Source organism: Miniopterus natalensis, chromosome 8 (assembly GCF_054644295.1).
Source record: "Miniopterus natalensis isolate mMinNat1 chromosome 8, mMinNat1.hap1, whole genome shotgun sequence".
Taxonomy (NCBI): Eukaryota; Metazoa; Chordata; class Mammalia; order Chiroptera; family Miniopteridae; genus Miniopterus; species Miniopterus natalensis.
The window spans coordinates 19,286,305-19,305,603 of NC_142088.1; the positions used below are offsets into that span (position 1 = coordinate 19,286,305).

Here is a 19,299-nt window from a genome sequence, read left to right on the forward strand (position 1 = left end):
TCCGATGTATAATGAGAGGTGCCCTGGTTTAGAAATCAGAAAGCCCCAGTTGCGGTCCAAGTTCTCCTTGGTGAAAGAGTCCCACGGGAAGTGACTTGGCCTGTCTTGGGGCTCAGTGTTTCCACCTCTAAAATGGGGAAGGCATCTCTGCGTAGATGCCAGGGTGGTTCTGGGGCTCACGTGAGGCGGCAGCCTGTGTGCTCCCTGGGAACTGCACTGCGCTAGTGCACAAATGCGAAGAGTCTTCACCACCGTCCTGCTCCCAGAGCAGACTGGAAGTGAGAGACTTCAGTTTGCTACAGTCAGAGTCAGGTCAGCCAGAGACTTGAAGAACACTATGCTAAAAGGTTCAGTAGAAGAGAGCAATCTAAAATAGAAGCGTAAATAATCATTTAAATTAAATAATCGTTAACACAGGTAACAGAGACTGACATATTGATATTATGATGGGCTTTTTTTCTCACTTTTTCCTGTTCTCTTTCTATCATAGATCATTTTAAAGAAAGACTTCCAAATGAAATTTTTAGAATTAAAAGCTCAGAGCCAATAATTACTTAGCTAACCAAACAATTTACAAAGGAATGAAGAATTTTAGGAAGAAAGGGAGTATGCTGAACACAATTTCTCACCCTATCCCAACATCCAACTCAATACATCTCTCAGATGACCCGAGCACTGGCCTCTTCCCGGCTCCAGTGTTTTCAAACAAGGTCGTAAATAAACCTGGTCCTGCTTCTTTCTGATTTTAAGGCATCTAAGGAAGCCCAAAACATCTCCTTTAATATGTATTATGTTTCCTTGGGAAAGCAAATACTCTGAGCAAGATATTGATAAATGAATGTTTGTGGAGATTTGCTAAATGCCACTAGACTTAATACGCCCATAATGTGATGATTTAATATGCCTATAAAGAGAATCAAGAAGCCCCTGGATATATATTTTGTTTCAAGTTTCCACAATACTAAGCATTAGTGACAATTATTTAATTGTAGTCAAAAAGTATAAAATGTAAAGTAACGTTAAGGTAGATCTCCATCATTTTCTTCTTTGGGGAGGTTGGAGGGGGCAACCTTTACACCTAGTGTCTGATATTTTCAGAGGAAAGAAACTTCCACTTAATTCCTAATTAAGAGTGAACACCTTGGTCTTTCTTTCCACAGGATTACATTATGTGAGTCCAAGACACTTTTGCCTTCCACCACAAAATGTATTAGAATTTATATTTTATTATTGTGTTGGTATAAAGAGGAATATAATCCACATTGGATTTTATTATGATTTTAAAAGAAATTAAAAATTTTCATGGACCCCTAAAACTATCCTGGGCCTTAGACACTTTGCCACTGGAAACTGAGGCTTGCCTTTCCATCTACCTCTCATCTGATCATGAGAAGAGTAACATCCCGCAGGCACTGGCTGCATTTTCCTCCTGGATAGGACCTATGGCTCTGCACTCCCCTAGGTCCTGCCCGCCCACTAGAGTGCTACCCTCCGCCACCTGCCCCCATGCTTACATGGCCCTAACAGGGCCAGCTTGTAGGGGAGGCTTCTCTGTCGTTTCTGCTGGGACTAGTGGATGAGTTTAATTAGAGGTAGGTAGGTGGGTAAGCTGATTCTAAGCTCCTTTTTGACTCTAGATCTAAGCTATTCCCTGGTCCCCCTGTACTCTTATTAAACGTGTAAAGGAGCCTCCCTGGCATCGTGTGTCTATACTCAGGTGGTTAGAACTCACCACCCTAACACTCCATAGTATGAGAATGCTGGTCATACTCTGAGAAAGTGAGTATGATTTTAGGGATTTAAAAAAAAAAGGTTTCTACAACCCAAGCATATTAAGAATTACCTTAAGTTGCTCATCTTACAATTTTTTTAGAGGAAAGAGATATACTGCAATTAAACTACAATGACTGAGAAATGAAAACTATGTATTCATTGACTGGGCATGCATTACACAGACAGAATGGCTCACCCATGAAAGTGAGTAAGAAGGTCAGCATACATACTTGGCTTCCTGCTCGAAGGTTCCCATTGGATTCCAAGGTTTTGAGCCAGGCTCTGCGATAATACTTGTGCCACTGCCATTGGAACACCATACTGTTTTTCAAAGTTGAAAGTGTGTGGGAAACATTTGAGAGAGTGCACAAAGCTAGTTATTATTTCTTAATCATTACCATGTAACATCTCAGTACCCTAAGTAGAGCCTCACAGCATCAGAAAGCAGCACATGCTCCTTCATCATTTCTTCCTTGCAACTGGGCCCAAGAAGCAGAAAGCCTCCATTACTACATGGCATCTCTCAGAACTTGATGCTCTCACATGGAATTATAACATACAAGTCATAAGGGGCTGTGCCCCAACTTAACTCACATCAAACCAAGAGTAAATTCAACTTCCTACAAACAGGCCAAGAGGTCTCCACTGAAGGATGGCTATGAGGACAACCTGGTATATTCTGGTATTTGATCAGGGTTTAGATAGAATTAGTTTGCTTTTTGGGTGCTGTTGCCAACTGTTATAAGAATTTTCTTTATATAAGTGAAGATAAGGAGATTAAGGAAATAATTGTTTCAATTAATTCTACAGATAGGTAGGTAGAACGCATAAAGATAAAAAATTTACATAGGGAGAAAACAGAGATACTGATTAGATACAATCACAAACTCTTTGATATAAATAATTTAAACCTGACATGGGCAAAAGAGCATTATAACTTTCCCAAAAAAAAGTTGTAAGGGAAGGATTCATAAGCTTGTAAAAACTTATCTATAGAGACCAAAAAACAATCTCTTTGTCTTGTACTTGTCTGGTAGATATGAAAACTATCATTATGAAATGAAACAATACCTCTTTTCTAACATCAAGAACCACTTTGGGTCTATTTACTGTTATAAAACACTCATACTATATTTTCAATGTCATTATCATTCTAAACAAGCTGGAGAAAGGGTGTAAACTGGGCCATAGGGGGAAAAAAGAGATCGGATCAGATGCAAAGATAAAGCTCTACTTTAAGAAAATTGACAAAATTTACCTCATTCACACCAACTCCCCTTGTGCGAGAACAGACACCTCCAAAGTAACTCAGACTGCTTCTCTTATAGTGGAATGTCACGCGCCTTATAAGAAACCAGCATTAGGAAACCAATGTAGCGACCAGCGTGTAAGCTCTCCCAAAACATGTCTACACTCTACACTGAATACCCCAAATCATCCTCCTTCAAAAAAAATCAAAAACTGCCTTTTAAAAACATTCAAATGTATGTTGTCATAAAAACCTTTACATTTATGTTATGTTAGTAATCTCAGTTGAGCAAATATTAATGAGCCCCTACTAAGTATCATGTTTTGGCTCAGGAACTGAGGGCATATATTATAAAATGTTGTAAAGACTGGAAGAAAAGAAAGTAAGTAGTAAAGGTGAGAGGAAAGGAAGGAAACTTTGATTCGTTTGATTGCAGGACAGAACCTTAGAAAACTGTCTGAAAATAGCTTCATCGTACGTGGCGGATACCTATTACCTACTAGAAAATATGGTGCCCTTTTCCTTAGTGATAGAAGTTCAACTTTATTCAATAGTTCACCTCAAAAGTCTGTATTTCCTAGCCTTTCTTGCAGCTCAATGTGGCCACATGAGTAAGATTTAGCTAATGACTTCTTGGTGGAACTGAGGTGTGCAAGCTTTCAGGAAATCTGCTTTAAGGAGCTCTCTCAGCTGGAGGAATGCCCTCTTGCCGTATGCCAGGGCCGTCATTCCTGCGTCCTGCAATGAGGGCTGGAGCACCAGCAACCATCCTGAATCATGAGTTGACTTTGCGGATGGAAGGTCTGAAGGTAGGGCTGTGCTCTGAGGGCAGATCTAATGACTGCGGAACGCGCCCCCTCCCCCCCCAGCACCAGACAACCTGCCTCCATGCTTCTTCTATAACAGGGAGAGGAATCAACATCACTCTTGTTCCAAAACAATATACTGATATATAATTTAACTCATAAAATAAAGAGATAAAGGTACATGTCAAAGCAAAGCCCGTGGGTACGTACGAGATGAGATGCACAGCATCCGCATGCTGCTTGATACGCTGCCGGTATCTGGAGAATTCATGGAGCATCTGCACAAGGTTGGTGGTGATGTCAATATGATCCTTCTCAGTCCAGGTCTCTACAGCCACCAGGACAACCCTGGTATTGAGCTGCTCCTTGTAAATCTAAGGGCACACAACAGGACAGGTGCAGGAGGAAAACACTGGGTCAAACATGCACCATCAGCGATTCAGTCAGCGGAAAGAAGGGAGGCGAGAGGACAACACAGGCCGTAATGAGCTCACCAGAGAGAATCTTCGCTACCTTTCTCTTTTCCAAGAACAAAAATAAAGAACGAACAATCACACAATCTGGCCTCTCCTGCAAGGCTGTTTCAATCTCAGATCGGCACATTTAATGGCCAGGCATCTCACTTCAGGACAGGTAGTAGGAATGTCAAGATTCTAAAGTCTGGATATAAATTCAAAATGGGGTTGAGAAAAGACACGCTCCCAAACCTCACAGGAGGTAACAGGTTGAAGCCAAATATACCAGCTCCGGGGAGTGCAGTATGGCCAGCTATTCCTGCAGGACTGAAACAGATCGCTAAATCCTCGGAGAAGCACCGTCACCATGACTGGCTTGCCCTTGGCAGCTTTGTTATATGAAAAGTAAAATAGGGGGAGAATCACAGAGCTGAGGCCAAAAGAGGGCAGAGCAGATTTATATCACAGGTTCACCTTCACCACAGGGTGGCATCACTCACGGTGTTTCTATTGTGTCTTTCTGCTCTCCTCCTCTGCTTTTGGCCCGGTGGCTAAATAATTCACATAATTAAGCAATTTCAATGAATGTTGTCGTTTTGTCCTATTTTCAAGCTAATTAAGAAAATAACAGCTGACCTTTGAACACACTGAAGAAAGGGAATCGCAGCATGCCTAAATCAACCTGAAGCAGAAATGATTTTTACAAGGAGCAAGTGAAATGTAATGTCTTTTAAAAATCAATTGTTCAGCTGCAGAACCTTATATGGTAATCCAAAATACAAATTACACTTTGCAAGATGTGATTCTGTTCAATCATGCTGAAATGACTAACACAGGAATGCTGCCAAGTAAACAGCTCTGGCAGGGGAAAAGGTGTGTTTAATATTCTCATTTCCATATTCACTTATAATTTTCCTCTCAGAAGACTGACAAGAGCTAAAATTAAGGAAAACCAGGTATAAAGTGGCTTTCAGAATTTCAATCCTAACTCCATACGACACTCTGTGCCCATCCAGCTGTGCCTACCAGGCATTCGAGGTTATGAGTCTTTATATGATTGGAGGTTTTGGACTGTTTAAAAGGCAGGAAAAAAGGCAGTTCTTTGGGGGAAATAAGTATCATTTAAGTATTTGACAATTTATAAAAAGTTTTTTTTTCCCCTAGTTAAGAGGGAATATATAATAAATATCAGATAAAAATATATTTAGCTGAACAAATGGCACTTTACATTAGAATGCACAAAGTAGTATGCTATATTTAATTTATGACTAGTCTAATTAACAATTTATTGGAACATAATGAATAATATTCACATCTATGGTGTTCCTACCAAAAACAGAAAAAAGCAAGAAAATCTTAACCATCATTCCCCGTGACTTACAAAATCGGAGGAAAAAATGATCAGTATAAAAGGTCTTTGTAAAGAGATATGTATTTTACTGTTTAGAATTAGTTTTATTTGGGGACACACTTAATTCTGTCCCCTAGAAATGAAGTCTGAAGCATTCCAATAAGGGGAACAGTAAGAAGATAAATATAGGTTCTTTTTTAAAAAAAATACTTTTGTATTTCCTATACCCTTCAAACAGAATTCACCTCAATCTATTAGTGCTTCTGCCATATATTTAAGTCAATAAGCTCAACTGATTATTATTAACAAAATCTCCTTTGTCAAGTTTAATCTACACTCTTCTTGGTAGCTAATTTTCTCCAATATTTTTGTCCCCCTTAGGCTCTGGTGACAATGAGGTCCAGACATCACTTAGAAGCTACTCATGCATTTTTGGAATTCCAGGAATAACTCAGCAGTCCCCTGAAACTAACACGACCCTTGTGAAGCAGACCGCTCCATAATTCCTCTGCTAGATGAGCTTAAGGATGGCATTTTTACTTTTTCTCAAGAAAGAACTCAAGTAGCAAGTAAGCACAGAGATAGAAACTGTTCTGTCTTGGAAAAAGAGGTTTGAGAAAACCGGGATACTTACAGAATCCACAAGGTTGACCACAGACTTTGCAAAGTTGTTGGTGTGTGCATGAGAAGAGCGATGCTTCTTATACTGGGGAGGGAAAAAGATACACCAGTCACTGCCAAATCATATTTTTTTCCTTTTCATTGAATTTATTGGCGTGACAGTGGTTAACAAAATTATACAGGTTTCAGGTGCACAATTCTACAACACATCATCTATACACTGTATTGTGTGTTCACCACCCCAAGTCAAGTCTCCATCCATTACCATTTATCCCCCCACACACTCCTCCACCTCCCTCCACCCCCCACCCCTGGCAATCACCACACTGTAGTCAGTGTCCATGAGTTGTTCTCTTTTTCCCCCCCTTTTGCTCAATCCCTCCACCCCCTCCCTACCCCGTGCTCTCTATGAGTCTGTCACTACTCTGCTGCAGCATGGATGGACCTGGAGAGCATTACGCTAAGTGAAGCAACACAGTCAGAGAAAGACAAGTACCATATGATTTCACTCATATGTGGAATCTAATGCACAAAATGAACCGAATCATAATTTAATGGTAAATTTCAAAATTCTGTAAAAGCAGAAATCTCATAGCAACAATAGAAATTGGGGATTAAAAATATAGAATTTAGTGCGTGCCATGTTGAATATGGTGGTGTTCTTATTTTATTTCTGTGTTAGGTAGCAAAACTCTGATGATCTAAAACACCCACGATATTCCAGGTAATGGAGAGGGCCTATAGAAATATGGGTGAGAAGCTTTACTCCAGAGAAGGAAGCTATTTCAGTCTTAACGTCTGTAAACGCAACCCTTTCATTTTCAATTAAACAACCTTCCCAGCTTATAAAGGGCTTACACCGAGAAACTTAGTTCCAACTGGACGCCCTCCTCACTTTAAACTCAAGGCCATACACAGATCAATAAAATTTCTTAGGTAACACTTTAAATACTGTCCATGATATGGAATGTATCTGTCATACATTCTAGTACATTCTTTCAGAAGAATGCCTCCTCCAAATAAAGCCTTTTGCTTTTGACTGCCCCGAGTTAGAACAAAGAAGAGACATAAAATAAAAGTGAAATATGATGATAGTTCATGATTATTTAAGAAAATAAGAAAAAATAAATTAATAGAATAATTGCAAAGCAACGTCTGAAGTCCTACAGTTTTAGCAAGGAGTACTTTGCTTAATACGTCTTTGACGGGACATTTGAAAGCAAAAGTCTATCACAGGGAGATCATGAGCTGTACTGGGGAAAAAGAAAAACATTCCCAAACTACCAAATCAGATTTGCACCATAAGTTTTTAAAATGTGTCTTCAATTATAATTATTAAAATAATGCATCTTTCATAAAGATTAAAAATATTTCTACATTAGAAAACCATATTCTTTTTCTCTCCCTTTCCACTTTCACATTATAAATTTATCACTCTTCCCACTTTATTCTCTCTCTGCTACTATGTTTTTTAAACAAAGAAAATATATCTTACTGTTTACATATCTGATATTTATTTTTGATAATACTGAGCACTAGATAGAAGTAATGGTTCACCACCTAGTAAAGGTATTAAATACCACTGAATTGTACACTTAAAAAAAAGACTTGACATTAAGAAGCACACATCACAGAAAGGAAATACTCGTTGACACCTCCTCTATGCAGTGATGTTACACATCTATTAAGATATATTTTATTTTCCTTCTGAATATTAATCTGTCCTTTTTGGAAACCTCCTTTTATAGTATAATAGTCAAGAAAAATATGAAATGCAAGTTGTAAAAAAAAAAAGGTAATTTTAAAGTCTATTAAAACGTGATAAGATTTTCATTTATTTCATGTTTGTAATTTCCAAGTCTCTGATTTTCTTTTTAGAAAGATCATTCTGCCTGCTCTGAGGTGAGGGAATTAGAAAGGTTCAAAAATGGAAACAGAGACCTGTGGGGAAATTATTACAACAGTCCATGTAAAAGATAATGAAGGCCAGACATCTGTCTAGGCTGTGAAAGGTGAGAAAAGAGAAGCATAGAAAGATGTCTCCTAGGTTTTGAACTTGAATAGCTTGGGGGATAGTGGTGTCATCTAAAATAATGAGAAAGATGAGCGGAAAGGAAGTTTAGGACCCAGGAACCAAGAGTTCTGATTTAGAAATGTCCAGTGTGAGATGCCTAGTCAATACTGAAGTACCGATGTCAAGTAGGCAGTTGAGTTGGAACCGTGGGACTCAGAAGGCTGGAGGCATAGGGAGTGACGAGTTTAAAGCCATCACATTCTTTGAGGACTTGAGGCTGGAAGGGGCCACTCTGGGGGAGAGTTATAGAAAGAAAAGAGAGCCCCAAACCAAGCTGCAGGCACTCCTGTAATTCCAGATGCCAGATGTAAAGGACAAGAAGCAGCGACCAGTGAGGTGGGAGAGCTGCTGCGTCACAGAAGCTGAGAGGTGAAGAAAATGTTTCAAAGAGGAGGCGATAGCCACCTGTGGCCAACGCTGCTGGGCGCGGGCAAGCAGGGTGCGCACAGCGCCCCCTACAGGTGTTCACATGAGCGTCACTTAATTGGGAGCATAGGATTTACTAGGATCTACGATGTCTTTCTCCTACAAGAAACCTTTGTTCCTCACAGCTCTGTAAGGCGGGGTTTATTAGCCCTGCTTTGTAACTGTGGAAAGTGAGGCTCAGAGAGGACAAATAAAAACAGCCGGGACCACACAACTGGAATTCAGTGCCCACTCTAGGATGAGATAGAAAATAAACTCGTTCAGTTTTTATTAAAGAGCTTATAAATCGTGATTAATGAGAACTCTTCATTTGTTAGGTACCTATAAAATACAGTGGTTTTTCACTATGCTATACATCTAAAACTAATCGAGAATAATATTGAATGTAACTGTAATTATAAGTAAATAAATAAATAACATATAATGATTTTTTTTTTTAATCCTCACACGAGGATATTTTTTCCATTGTTTTTCAGAGAGAGTGGGATGGAGAGAGAGAAATATCAATGTGAGAGAGACACACTGGTTGATTGCCTCCCACACCCACCTAATCAGGGCCAGGGATTGAGCCTACAACTGAGGCATGTGCCTTTGGCTGAAATTGAACCCAGGACCCCTCAGTCCTCTGGCCAACATTCTAACCACTGAGCCAAATCAACTAGGGCTATATAGTGATTTTTAAATTTAAAAAAAAAAATAAGGTTTAATTGAAAAATAGCTGAGTTACTACATTTTCACTTACTGACTTACACATAAAGATAGAGCAAAAATGTAAGCAAAGCATTTGTTTCTCATGCACTTTAAAATATTTCAACCTTTTCTATTAGAATAAGGTTTTTAATATTTATGTTTAGATTACTGGCTCAAAGAAGTATTTGCTGACCCTTATCAAGACTATAATTGGCTCACAAATTAGGGTCCGCCAGCCAGCATCTAAAGACGCTTTCTACAAAATTGAGGAATTTTTTTTTTTTTTTGGTTTAATGAAATCCACTGATAATATGATGCTTGATCAAAATAAGATATCAGCATTTCTTTCAGGAAGCCAATATTAGGTTACTCTGAATTAAAGAGGTAAGCTTGAATAAATGGAGGGAAATATTTCTATTCCCTGCTTGAATGAGAACTACTTTTGTCTACAAAGAAAAATGTCCAATCTCCATTTATGATAAAACTTACTCTCACAGGTTCTGATTACTGAAAATAATTTACATTTAAAGTGCCAAATTTGCCTTTTCTTCCTAAACAAATACAATCCTTAAGAAATTTGTTTTCGGGGGGGGGGGGGATTAGAGCTTGATTTCCAAGCCAAGGGTGACTGTTATCAACATAACTGTGCTGCCTCATCTGGCACAAAAGGTTGTAAGATGAATACTCTCAGTGGGATGATTATTCAAAACCCAAAAGCAACTATACAGATATTGAAGAACAGATGTAAATTATTATAGTTCAGTTTTTTAAATTAGGCTTTTTTTTCCCCCCCCAAAGAGCCAGGTGTTAAACATTTACCAGCATACCAAACGTATTGGGCATACTGCCAAACAGCCTACTGACCAAAACTCTAGAATGCTCTAGGACTCAGCCAAGATATTTTATAAGAGGAACGGCCAAGCCCTGGCGGGCGTGCTTCAGTTGGTTAGAGCACCATCCTGCGCCGGAGGATGGCGACTTCAGTTCCTGCTCAGGGCACACACCTAGGTTGCAGGTTCAATCCCGGTTGGGGCGCATCAGGGAGGCAACTGATAGATATTTCTCTCTCACATCAATGTTTCCCCCATCGCCCCCCCTTTCATCAATGAAAAATATATCCTTAGGTGAGGATTAAAAAAAAAAAAAAAAGTAATGGTTAAGTAGAATATGGTTAAGTTTCTACTTTACCTTCAAGAGAAGCCAATGGAGAGTAATAACTATTTTTCACATATCTTTTCTCAGATGTCTTTTCAGATATCTTTTAAGTGTTACTGAAAATCACATGGAATCACATTTTACTTTGAGCGAAGTAACACAAGATGATTCATCTTTCCAGTATTTAAGGATAGTCTCTTTGGGCATACCTTTAATGCATATGCTTACTACGCTTATCTCGCGCAATTATATCTGCTACAGATCATAATAATGAGTTAAGAAAAAATAACAGAGCAAAGGCATGGAATAAAATTAGAAAGCAGTTACCAAATACATAGATGGAGAATCAGTAGAGAGTAAGAATTTACATGAAGACAAGTGAAGGATGCCACACAAAGTTACATCCATCAATTTACAATCATTATTAAACAGTGGAAAAGTTTAGAGTTCTGAAATTTCTATAAAACCCAGTGTTCCAGAACACCATGAAATAAATGAACTTATTTAATATTTTCAAAAAATAAAGCATCTAAGTATCTTGGCTTTAATAAGTAACAAATAATAATTGAATATAAAGTGAAGTGTATTCCTTCTCAAGTAAGCTGTTGGGTCCAAAACCCATTGAATCTATGCTCTTACCGTTTTGTGATCATTAACAATCATAAGTTCCAAATATTTCATTTCTTCAAACACACCACGTGATGGCTGTGGAAAATAAAAGTATATGGTCAGAGGTAATAGCACCATCTCTGAGGATGACTGTTCAGTTGTAGATTGAATCTGAATTTCAGGAGGACTCTTTGCTGCCTATTGTATCAACACCCTTGAAGAAACTTGCTCGGGGAAATAGAAAAAAATGACCATAAAGTGTGAGTAAACATTCAAGTATTCATAAAAGAACTATATTTAACTACCATTAAAGAACTCATCAAGATGGAGAATGGCTCGTGTTGTTTTTATATGATTTATACATATAAATATTCTAGAGAAAAATGTAATTATAATTCTGTTAAAATAAACAAACTCAATTTCTTTGGCATTGAGATCCGATTAAAAATTCACATCTATTTAAAAGGTCAAGGAGAACCTATGTAAAACTCATTTAACAAGAATAGCAGAGTATATCTAGAAAAAGTACCAATGTAGTAAAATAGAAATCTTAACTCAGTGGAGTGAAATTCTAATAATAATGTACTAATTCTTAAACATACAACTTCTCACAGGAACAAACATTAACAATGACAATATTCTAAATTCTTCCAAATTTTTATTATTACTATAGAATCCATTAAGAGCAAGGGCTAAATATTTTAGCCATTATTTGGACTTCTATTTCTTTTTCATAGTAGAAAACTACAAGAGCATTGATCAGTTTATGTTTGCCAGGGGTGGACTTTAGTGAAATGTCATTAGCCTATATAAAACTTATTATTACCAACTAAATCTTCAAGAGTAAGCAAAAATATAACTCTAATTTCAATTGAAAGAAAAAAAAATACACCCTCATCCATAATCACCACAATACAAAGACAGGATTATAAAGAAGAAGATGATTTAACCTGCAACTAAGTTTTTGATGTCTGGAGGTGTAATTTTTTTCACAAAAAAATACATTCACCAAAACATTACCTAAAATGTGCAATTTCCAGTATAATTACTCATTAAGTTATCTAGTAAATTACCATGTAATCTATATGCTGTGGAATTAATTCTTGGTTACATAGCATTCACCATGTAATTACTAGATAGTCCCGATCATTACAGCTTTCTAATCTATTATGAAAAAGACTAGGAACATAATTTCAGTTACAAAGCCTCTATACATGTATCAATACATGCGAGCCAAAAGACAATTGTTGATTATATAATTACATGATTCTTATTTAGTAACTATCACAATATTAATGGTCAAATAGATCCATTCTGTTCAGAAAAACACATCCAGCTTCAAAGTCTGGTATAAGAGAGTTTTTAATTTGAATGAAATAAAAATAAGTATGACTAGCCAAAATTTAAAAACCTAACTTCTTCCCCTATTTCTCTTGTTAACAGAAATGTTTTATATAATGTCATATAAGCCATATTTTTAAAAGTCTGGTATATTATCAGTAGGGAAAAATGCACTGCAATTTTCATTTGAAAATACAGCTAAAACAATACGTTCCTTATGTGACATCAGGATTCACAGAACACCATAATCAGTTTATTGTCGCTAATCGGGAAAGCTGAATAAAAAGCAATATGCCTATAAGACTCAATATATAGGGGTTCTGGGGGTTTCTGGTTTGTTGTTTTTGTGTGTAAGAGGAAGTTGCCCAATTCCAAAGTGTTTTAGGTACTTAGCTACTGTGTGATCACAGGCAACAATTTAACGGAGTGAAATGGCCCCCCTGCGGCTCAATGCCACACTCACATTCACTGCTCTCTTTCTTCTCCTTTTCAACCACTGTAATTCTGACAGAAAGGGCCACTGATCACTGCTTTCCACACCTGAGTAAAAGAAAAAGGAATGCCAGAATTTATGCTCGACTATACTTCAATGGGAGTATGTTTTTCAAATATTATACGAAGGAATAGCAGCCCGGATAGTATATTTCATCTCAAACTAAAATTAATGTGAAAAATGTATTCTCATCATTAAACACTTTACATTCTCACAGTCACAAATATAATTCAATTTGTAATTAATAAATTATAATATAATTCAAACATAATTTTCTTCCAAGCATCAACAAAAACACAAGTTGTTCAAAACTCATTGGAATATGCATATTTGACCTACAAGCACCTGACACTCAATATCTGAAAATTTAAGAGAATTCTACTATGCTTCATTCATTTTAGAATTAAAAATAATGTATGCCATAAGCTTTTGCTTATAAATTACTAAAGACTTTTAGCATCAATATACAGCAGTAGTAACATCACGTATTGCAATAATCCAAAAGAAGCTTTTGCAAATCAGCATGCTTAAGATGCGTCAGGACCAGAGCACGAGAGAGAGTCAATGCAAGTTGGCTGAAGAAGAGTAAACTGCCAAGGAAATTTAAGGATGAACCTCACTGTAGATCACTGTTAAATTCAGCTGTAATCTCTGGTTCCTAACGCAGCTTTATTCCCAGGCTTCATTTTTCTCCATCGGAAACAACTATGCATACCCCACTACATGAAAGCCGCCGTTCACCCATTGCCCACACACACTGTTCACCGCATATCTCAAGTCAGTTCTGCTTCCCACCAAGCCTGCCTGGCTCCCAACTTCCACCCAGTCATAGGTCCTGTTACACAAAATAGAATGGCTATTTGAATTAAAACTTACTGAGATTCTTCATTTGCTTAGAATATTGTCCCGCCAATGTTTTCTGGATTATGTGTGGTCGACCTGTGCTTTTCTGAAACAAAAACAATTGCAGACAATTGAAAAGCAAGATGTGAGTATGCCTCTATGGAATAGTGTTAGAACTTTCCTAACATCCTTCCTAAAATGGGGACATTTATATGCTAATGTTTTAGTTATCAAGAATGAAAAGTAGCCCGGCCAGCATGGCTCATCGGTTCAGCATCAACCTATGAGCCAGGAGGTCACAGTTCGATTCCTGGTCAGGGCACATGCCCGGTTTGTGGGCTCGATCCCCAGTAGGAGGCATGCAGGAGGCAGCAGATCAATGACTCTCTTTCATCATTGATTTTTTATCTCTCCCTCTCCCTTTCTCTCTCTAAAATCAATAAAAATATTCTTTTTTAAATGAAAAGTATATGTTGTATTGAAACTTTAATTTTAGATAAAATAGAGCATCATCCAATTGTTCCAGTTTAAATAAAAGCAGTAATTTTATTAGCTACTCTTAAGTCTTAGCTTTCTCCAAAGCCATGAATAAGAAATTCACAAGAAAAACACAAATGATCAATGAATATATGAAGAAGTAATGAATATTTAATATTCCTTCAAAATGAAAAAACTTTTTAAAGATATACCAATTTGTGCCTTCAAATTGGCAAAGGTTTAAAAATTATGATAACCAAAGTTAATTATAGCTACAAGGCAAAAAGCACACTTATATACTGCTGATAGGAGAATATTGGAAGCATAGTTCAAAGAGAAATTTAGCAATTCTATCAACAGCCTTGAAAACATTAATATCCTTTGCCCTAGAAATTACACTTCTAGAAACATCTTATTTCCATTACTATTATTACTGTTAGTTCCCATTACTGAGCACATGGTATGTGCCAGGCACTGTTAATGACCACGTTACGCAATTTAATCCTCATAAGAACTCCATACGGTGCGTATCTTATCCTCATTTCACAAATAAAGACATGGACGCTCAGAGAGATACATTGCTGAATTAAAATTACATTACAAAATAATGACCCAATTTATTTTTAAGCATGTGGGAATATATCATTGCAAACTGGAAGAATGTGCACTGAAAAGTAGAAGGTAAGTTATTTCTGGGGGATGGGATGATATGTAATTACTATTTAGTTAAGTTTTTGTTTCTTTTGCTTTTCCAATTTCCTACACTATATCAGTTTTACAAGCAGAAAAATAGTTTATAAAAAGAGTATTCTTAATAGATTCCATAAAAGACTTATAATAATTACAAGTTTTACTATTCACTTACTACTTAACAGATAACAAATTCTCTTTAGAAATATCCCATCCTTATTATTTGACTTATTGTAAAGCATACCAAAATTAATAATAATAAACAAAATATCCAAAAAAATCTAAATTTGAGTAAAATAAACTCTTAATTCTGGTAACAGGTGAAAAGATATCTAGAGATATGAGACTCACAACTGGATCAGCAAGACAATTTTAAAAACTGACTAATTCAAAGTACTGTTCCTTTCCCTCCACTAGCAGTGAAGATGAGAACAAATTGTTACATGACACTAAATAAATCAGACAGAGAAAGACAAATACCGTATGGTTTCCCTTATAAGTGGAAACTAAAGAACAAAACAAACAAACAAACAAAAGAGAAACAGAGACAGAGATGCAAAGAACAGACTGATGTGATGGTTGCCAGATGGAAGGGTAAAAAAGGGGGCGGGATTAAGAAATACAAATCAGTAGTTACAAAATAGTCACAAGGATTTAAAGTACAGCATACGGAATATAGTTAATAATATTGTAATAACTATGAATGGTGCTAGGTGAGTACTAAACTTATCAAGCGAAGCACGTCATAAGTTATATAAACGTCTAACCACTATGCACCTGAAATTAATATAATATTGAATGTCAACTGTAATAGAAAAAAACACATAATAAAAATTGGGGGGGAAAAGGTAGGCAGTAAGAAAGAAGGCAAAAAAGAAAAGGCATTAAGTATGTAACAATCAACCCCAGAAGAATATGACTACGGGCATAACAATGCAAAACCAATGCTATGAACATTAGGATAATAGCAGCTTATATTTATAAATCCCTTCAGTTTATTAGATACAATCCCATACATTTACTAATTCATCAAATCTACAGAATGTCCTCTCTCCTCTTTCTGTAGACTGGGAAGAACTGTCTTTCACTTCAGAAAACCTAGGTCGGTTGGGTCTCACCATCCCTTCCTGGTGTGTGGCCTGGGATGTGCAACGTAAGCTTCAAAATTCATGATGTCATTCTAAGTTTGAAACAGGTACTATGTATAAAATGCACATCAAAACCTACATTATGTTCTCCTTATTGTTCAAAAGCAAAGATACTGAAAGAATAAAACACCATAAGGAAATTGATGTCACAGCCAGACGTACCTCATCATGAATCAGCTCCAGTGGTTCAATCATGTACACATAGGTATCATCTTCAAACATACCACTGCAACGCAAGAAACCGCATAAGGAGAGAATTAACAACTATAGCAAACAGCAAGAAACAGCAGAGGAGCTTCAAATTGCATCTTTAAAGATAAAGAATATATCTAAATAAATACCTTTATACTGCCGCAACTCTAAACCATATATCTGTATGGAATCCCACAGTGGTCCCCACACTATACTAGACAGCGCATAGGCTACACAGTGTGTAAAAAGTGTATACCAAAGACCATACAAATTATATGTGATATAATTAATTTTTGAAATTAAATGGACAGATTAGAAGATTAATCTGGGACTGGACCATTCATGCAGTGCCAGTATTGCTGGTTATTATTCCAGAATAATGCACAACTAGTCCAAATTTCTTGTTATGCAAATCCAATATCATCTATAAGAAAATAGGTTCTTCATATATAACAAAAATCTAAAACCATCTGATTCTGAAAAGGCAAAGAGAAGTAACTTCATGCTTGCAAGTTGTGAATTTCCATTAAGTACTATGATTCTGTGCTGAAAATTACATTCAATTTTCAGAGATACAGGATTTTTTATTATGTGCAAAGATTAAGATTTTCAAGATCCTTTTTCCTCACCTGAGCACAAATAGATCTTTAAGTGACATGTTTGTGACATTCTGTGTTTGGGGCTAAAGGTGCCTACAGATGTTTTTAAGCCTGCCTCAAAGCTGATGCATGAGCTCCTCTCTTTCACGCCCACCCTCAGCTGGCTAACTCCCAGCTCTCCTTAGGTCTAATCTGACTGATATGTCCTCTGGCATCCACCTCTGAGAAACCTTCCTGGATCTAGGTCACCCTATAAGTCTCTGTCCTCCCTTCCCCTTCACAGTACCTCCCAAAAAGGCAAATTAAATATTAATCTGTGTATCATTTATTTAATCTCCAGAATTGCCTGCAAACCCTAAGTGTTGTAGAGACTATGCCCTCCTTGTTCATCACTCCACATCCAGGCCCAAACAGGAGACTGGTACAGAAGAGTCACTACAATGCACATCTGTGAAGGAAAAGTTGGAAAGAATGAATGATGAAAGCAAGTTCATTCTCCCAATGCGAGTCCCACGTACTGAAGTCCATTGCAGGTTGACAGAGCTGCCCTGGAGTCCTTGACACCTCGGATGCTTCCATGGTAGTAACAGTGCTCTCCACCCTACAATGCAGAAGAAGGTTTGAGAAATTATGCTTTCTACATCATGATTCACTCTTCGAGCTGCTTCTATAAAGCAAAAAGGACTGCCAGGATGGTCCTAGAAACTCCTCCTGGTTAATAAGGAGTGCTAGGCAATTTTTCAACTTTTCCATGACAAGCATGTGTATATAAAATTTAATGAAGGAGAAAAAGCTTTACAGGAATAAGACACCAGTGCAATTGGTACAACTTACGTACCTTTCCTAAGCATTAAGGGAGCAGACATTTAACTGATATTGTTTTGGTATAAGGTCTCCTACCTAACTGAGAAGAGACCCAATGTTGTTATTTATAATCATTTCTTACGAAAAATAAAATAAAACCTTATTATTTCTTTTCCTACTTTTTAAAATTAGGTGTTTTTTTTAATTTTTGGAAATAACATACAACTTAGTTTTCAAAATCAAATAGTAACTACAAGACCTATTTTTAAAAATATATAGCAATTTCCTTTCTCCCTCTCTCCTCACCTTCGCAGCAATCATTTTAAACCCCTTTAGCTGCTTCTTCTGTTGTTTACCTATATATTTCTGAATGGAATATTTAGACTCCTGTGTTCTGGATTATTTCACTTTAGAAATTATCTTCCTACTATAGAATCTTAAAAAACCCCTCTTGCTGCCAATACATTCCAATACCCATCACCAGTTTTGGGTTAAATTGATATTTAGTGTTTATATTACAACTATGCAAATACTGTGCATGGCTGTGCCACTGTGATTACATTTTCTTTTTTAGTCCATTTTTAATTTTTTCAAGAATTTTTGCTTCGTTTTCTTATTTCCTGATTTTCCCATGTATTTAATAGCCCCCATTATCTAAAGTGTTATCTACAACTCTTTCCTTTGGTCATATACATCAGGTAAATTATCAGACCCATTTTGTTCCTGGAGAGACCCTTATGGTTTCCCTTCAACCTCCTGCTAGGCCTGATGAACATCTGCCAACCAGGACTTCTCTGTAGCATCACCCTGGGAACTCCCTTAGGCCCCCTTCTATATTGATTCCTATATTTCATGTCTTCTCCATTCATGGTCTCATCCTCTCCTTTTCTGGAGGCACACATCCTCTAGTACCTTCTTGAAAAAGTGCTCATGGGAGATAAATTTGGTCAGAACTTACACAAATGAAAATTTCTTTTTCTATCTTTACACTTGTGTGATCATTTGGGTGGGTAGAGAATTCTAGATTGGAAATTATTTTCTCTTGGCATTTTGATGACATTTTGCATAGTCTTACAGCTTCTAATGTTGCTGTTGTGAGTTGAATGTAATTTCAGTGTTAGATATTTTCTATCATATCTATTTTCCCATATCATAAAGACTTTAGGAAATTTTATTTATCACCATTTTCATAAAATGGCATGCATTCATGTGAGGCTTTGCATATTCATTATGCTGGGCACTCTGTTATACCTTTTAATCAAGAAAATGCATGCAGTTCAGTTCTGGGAAGCTTTTATTATTTCTCTGGTAATTCCCGCCTTTCCATGCTTCTCTAAAAACTGACTTCTACCAGAGTACAGAAGATATGGCTGCCTGGCCACATGAGGTATGGAGTAGATCAGATATTTAAATAGACTCCATACAGACTTTCAACCAACCTTCTGTTTTCATGTGCCTACAGTTCCTGAGCCTTTCTGGTGATGTGACGAGCTGCCTGGCTTC

At 37.0% G+C, this 19,299-nt stretch overlaps 1 protein-coding gene across 2 annotated transcripts in view; it reads right to left on the reverse strand.

Annotated features, from left to right (window-relative positions):
* The window catches only part of ADAM23 (ADAM metallopeptidase domain 23), a 135,990-nt gene that overhangs the window by 41,174 nt on the left and 75,517 nt on the right, over window positions 1-19,299 (reverse strand). For both annotated transcript variants that reach the window (XM_087819623.1, XM_016196702.2), the window contains exons 5-13: window positions 17,511-17,593; window positions 16,364-16,427; window positions 13,920-13,992; window positions 13,014-13,090; window positions 11,240-11,305; window positions 6,269-6,340; window positions 4,039-4,202; window positions 3,032-3,116; window positions 2,004-2,094 (exon numbers count right to left, since the gene is read on the reverse strand). In XM_087819623.1, coding sequence (XP_087675749.1) covers window positions 2,004-2,094; window positions 3,032-3,116; window positions 4,039-4,202; window positions 6,269-6,340; window positions 11,240-11,305; window positions 13,014-13,090; window positions 13,920-13,992; window positions 16,364-16,427; window positions 17,511-17,593 — 775 coding nt within the window. The remainder of the gene's footprint in view (window positions 1-2,003; window positions 2,095-3,031; window positions 3,117-4,038; window positions 4,203-6,268; window positions 6,341-11,239; window positions 11,306-13,013; window positions 13,091-13,919; window positions 13,993-16,363; window positions 16,428-17,510; window positions 17,594-19,299) is intronic.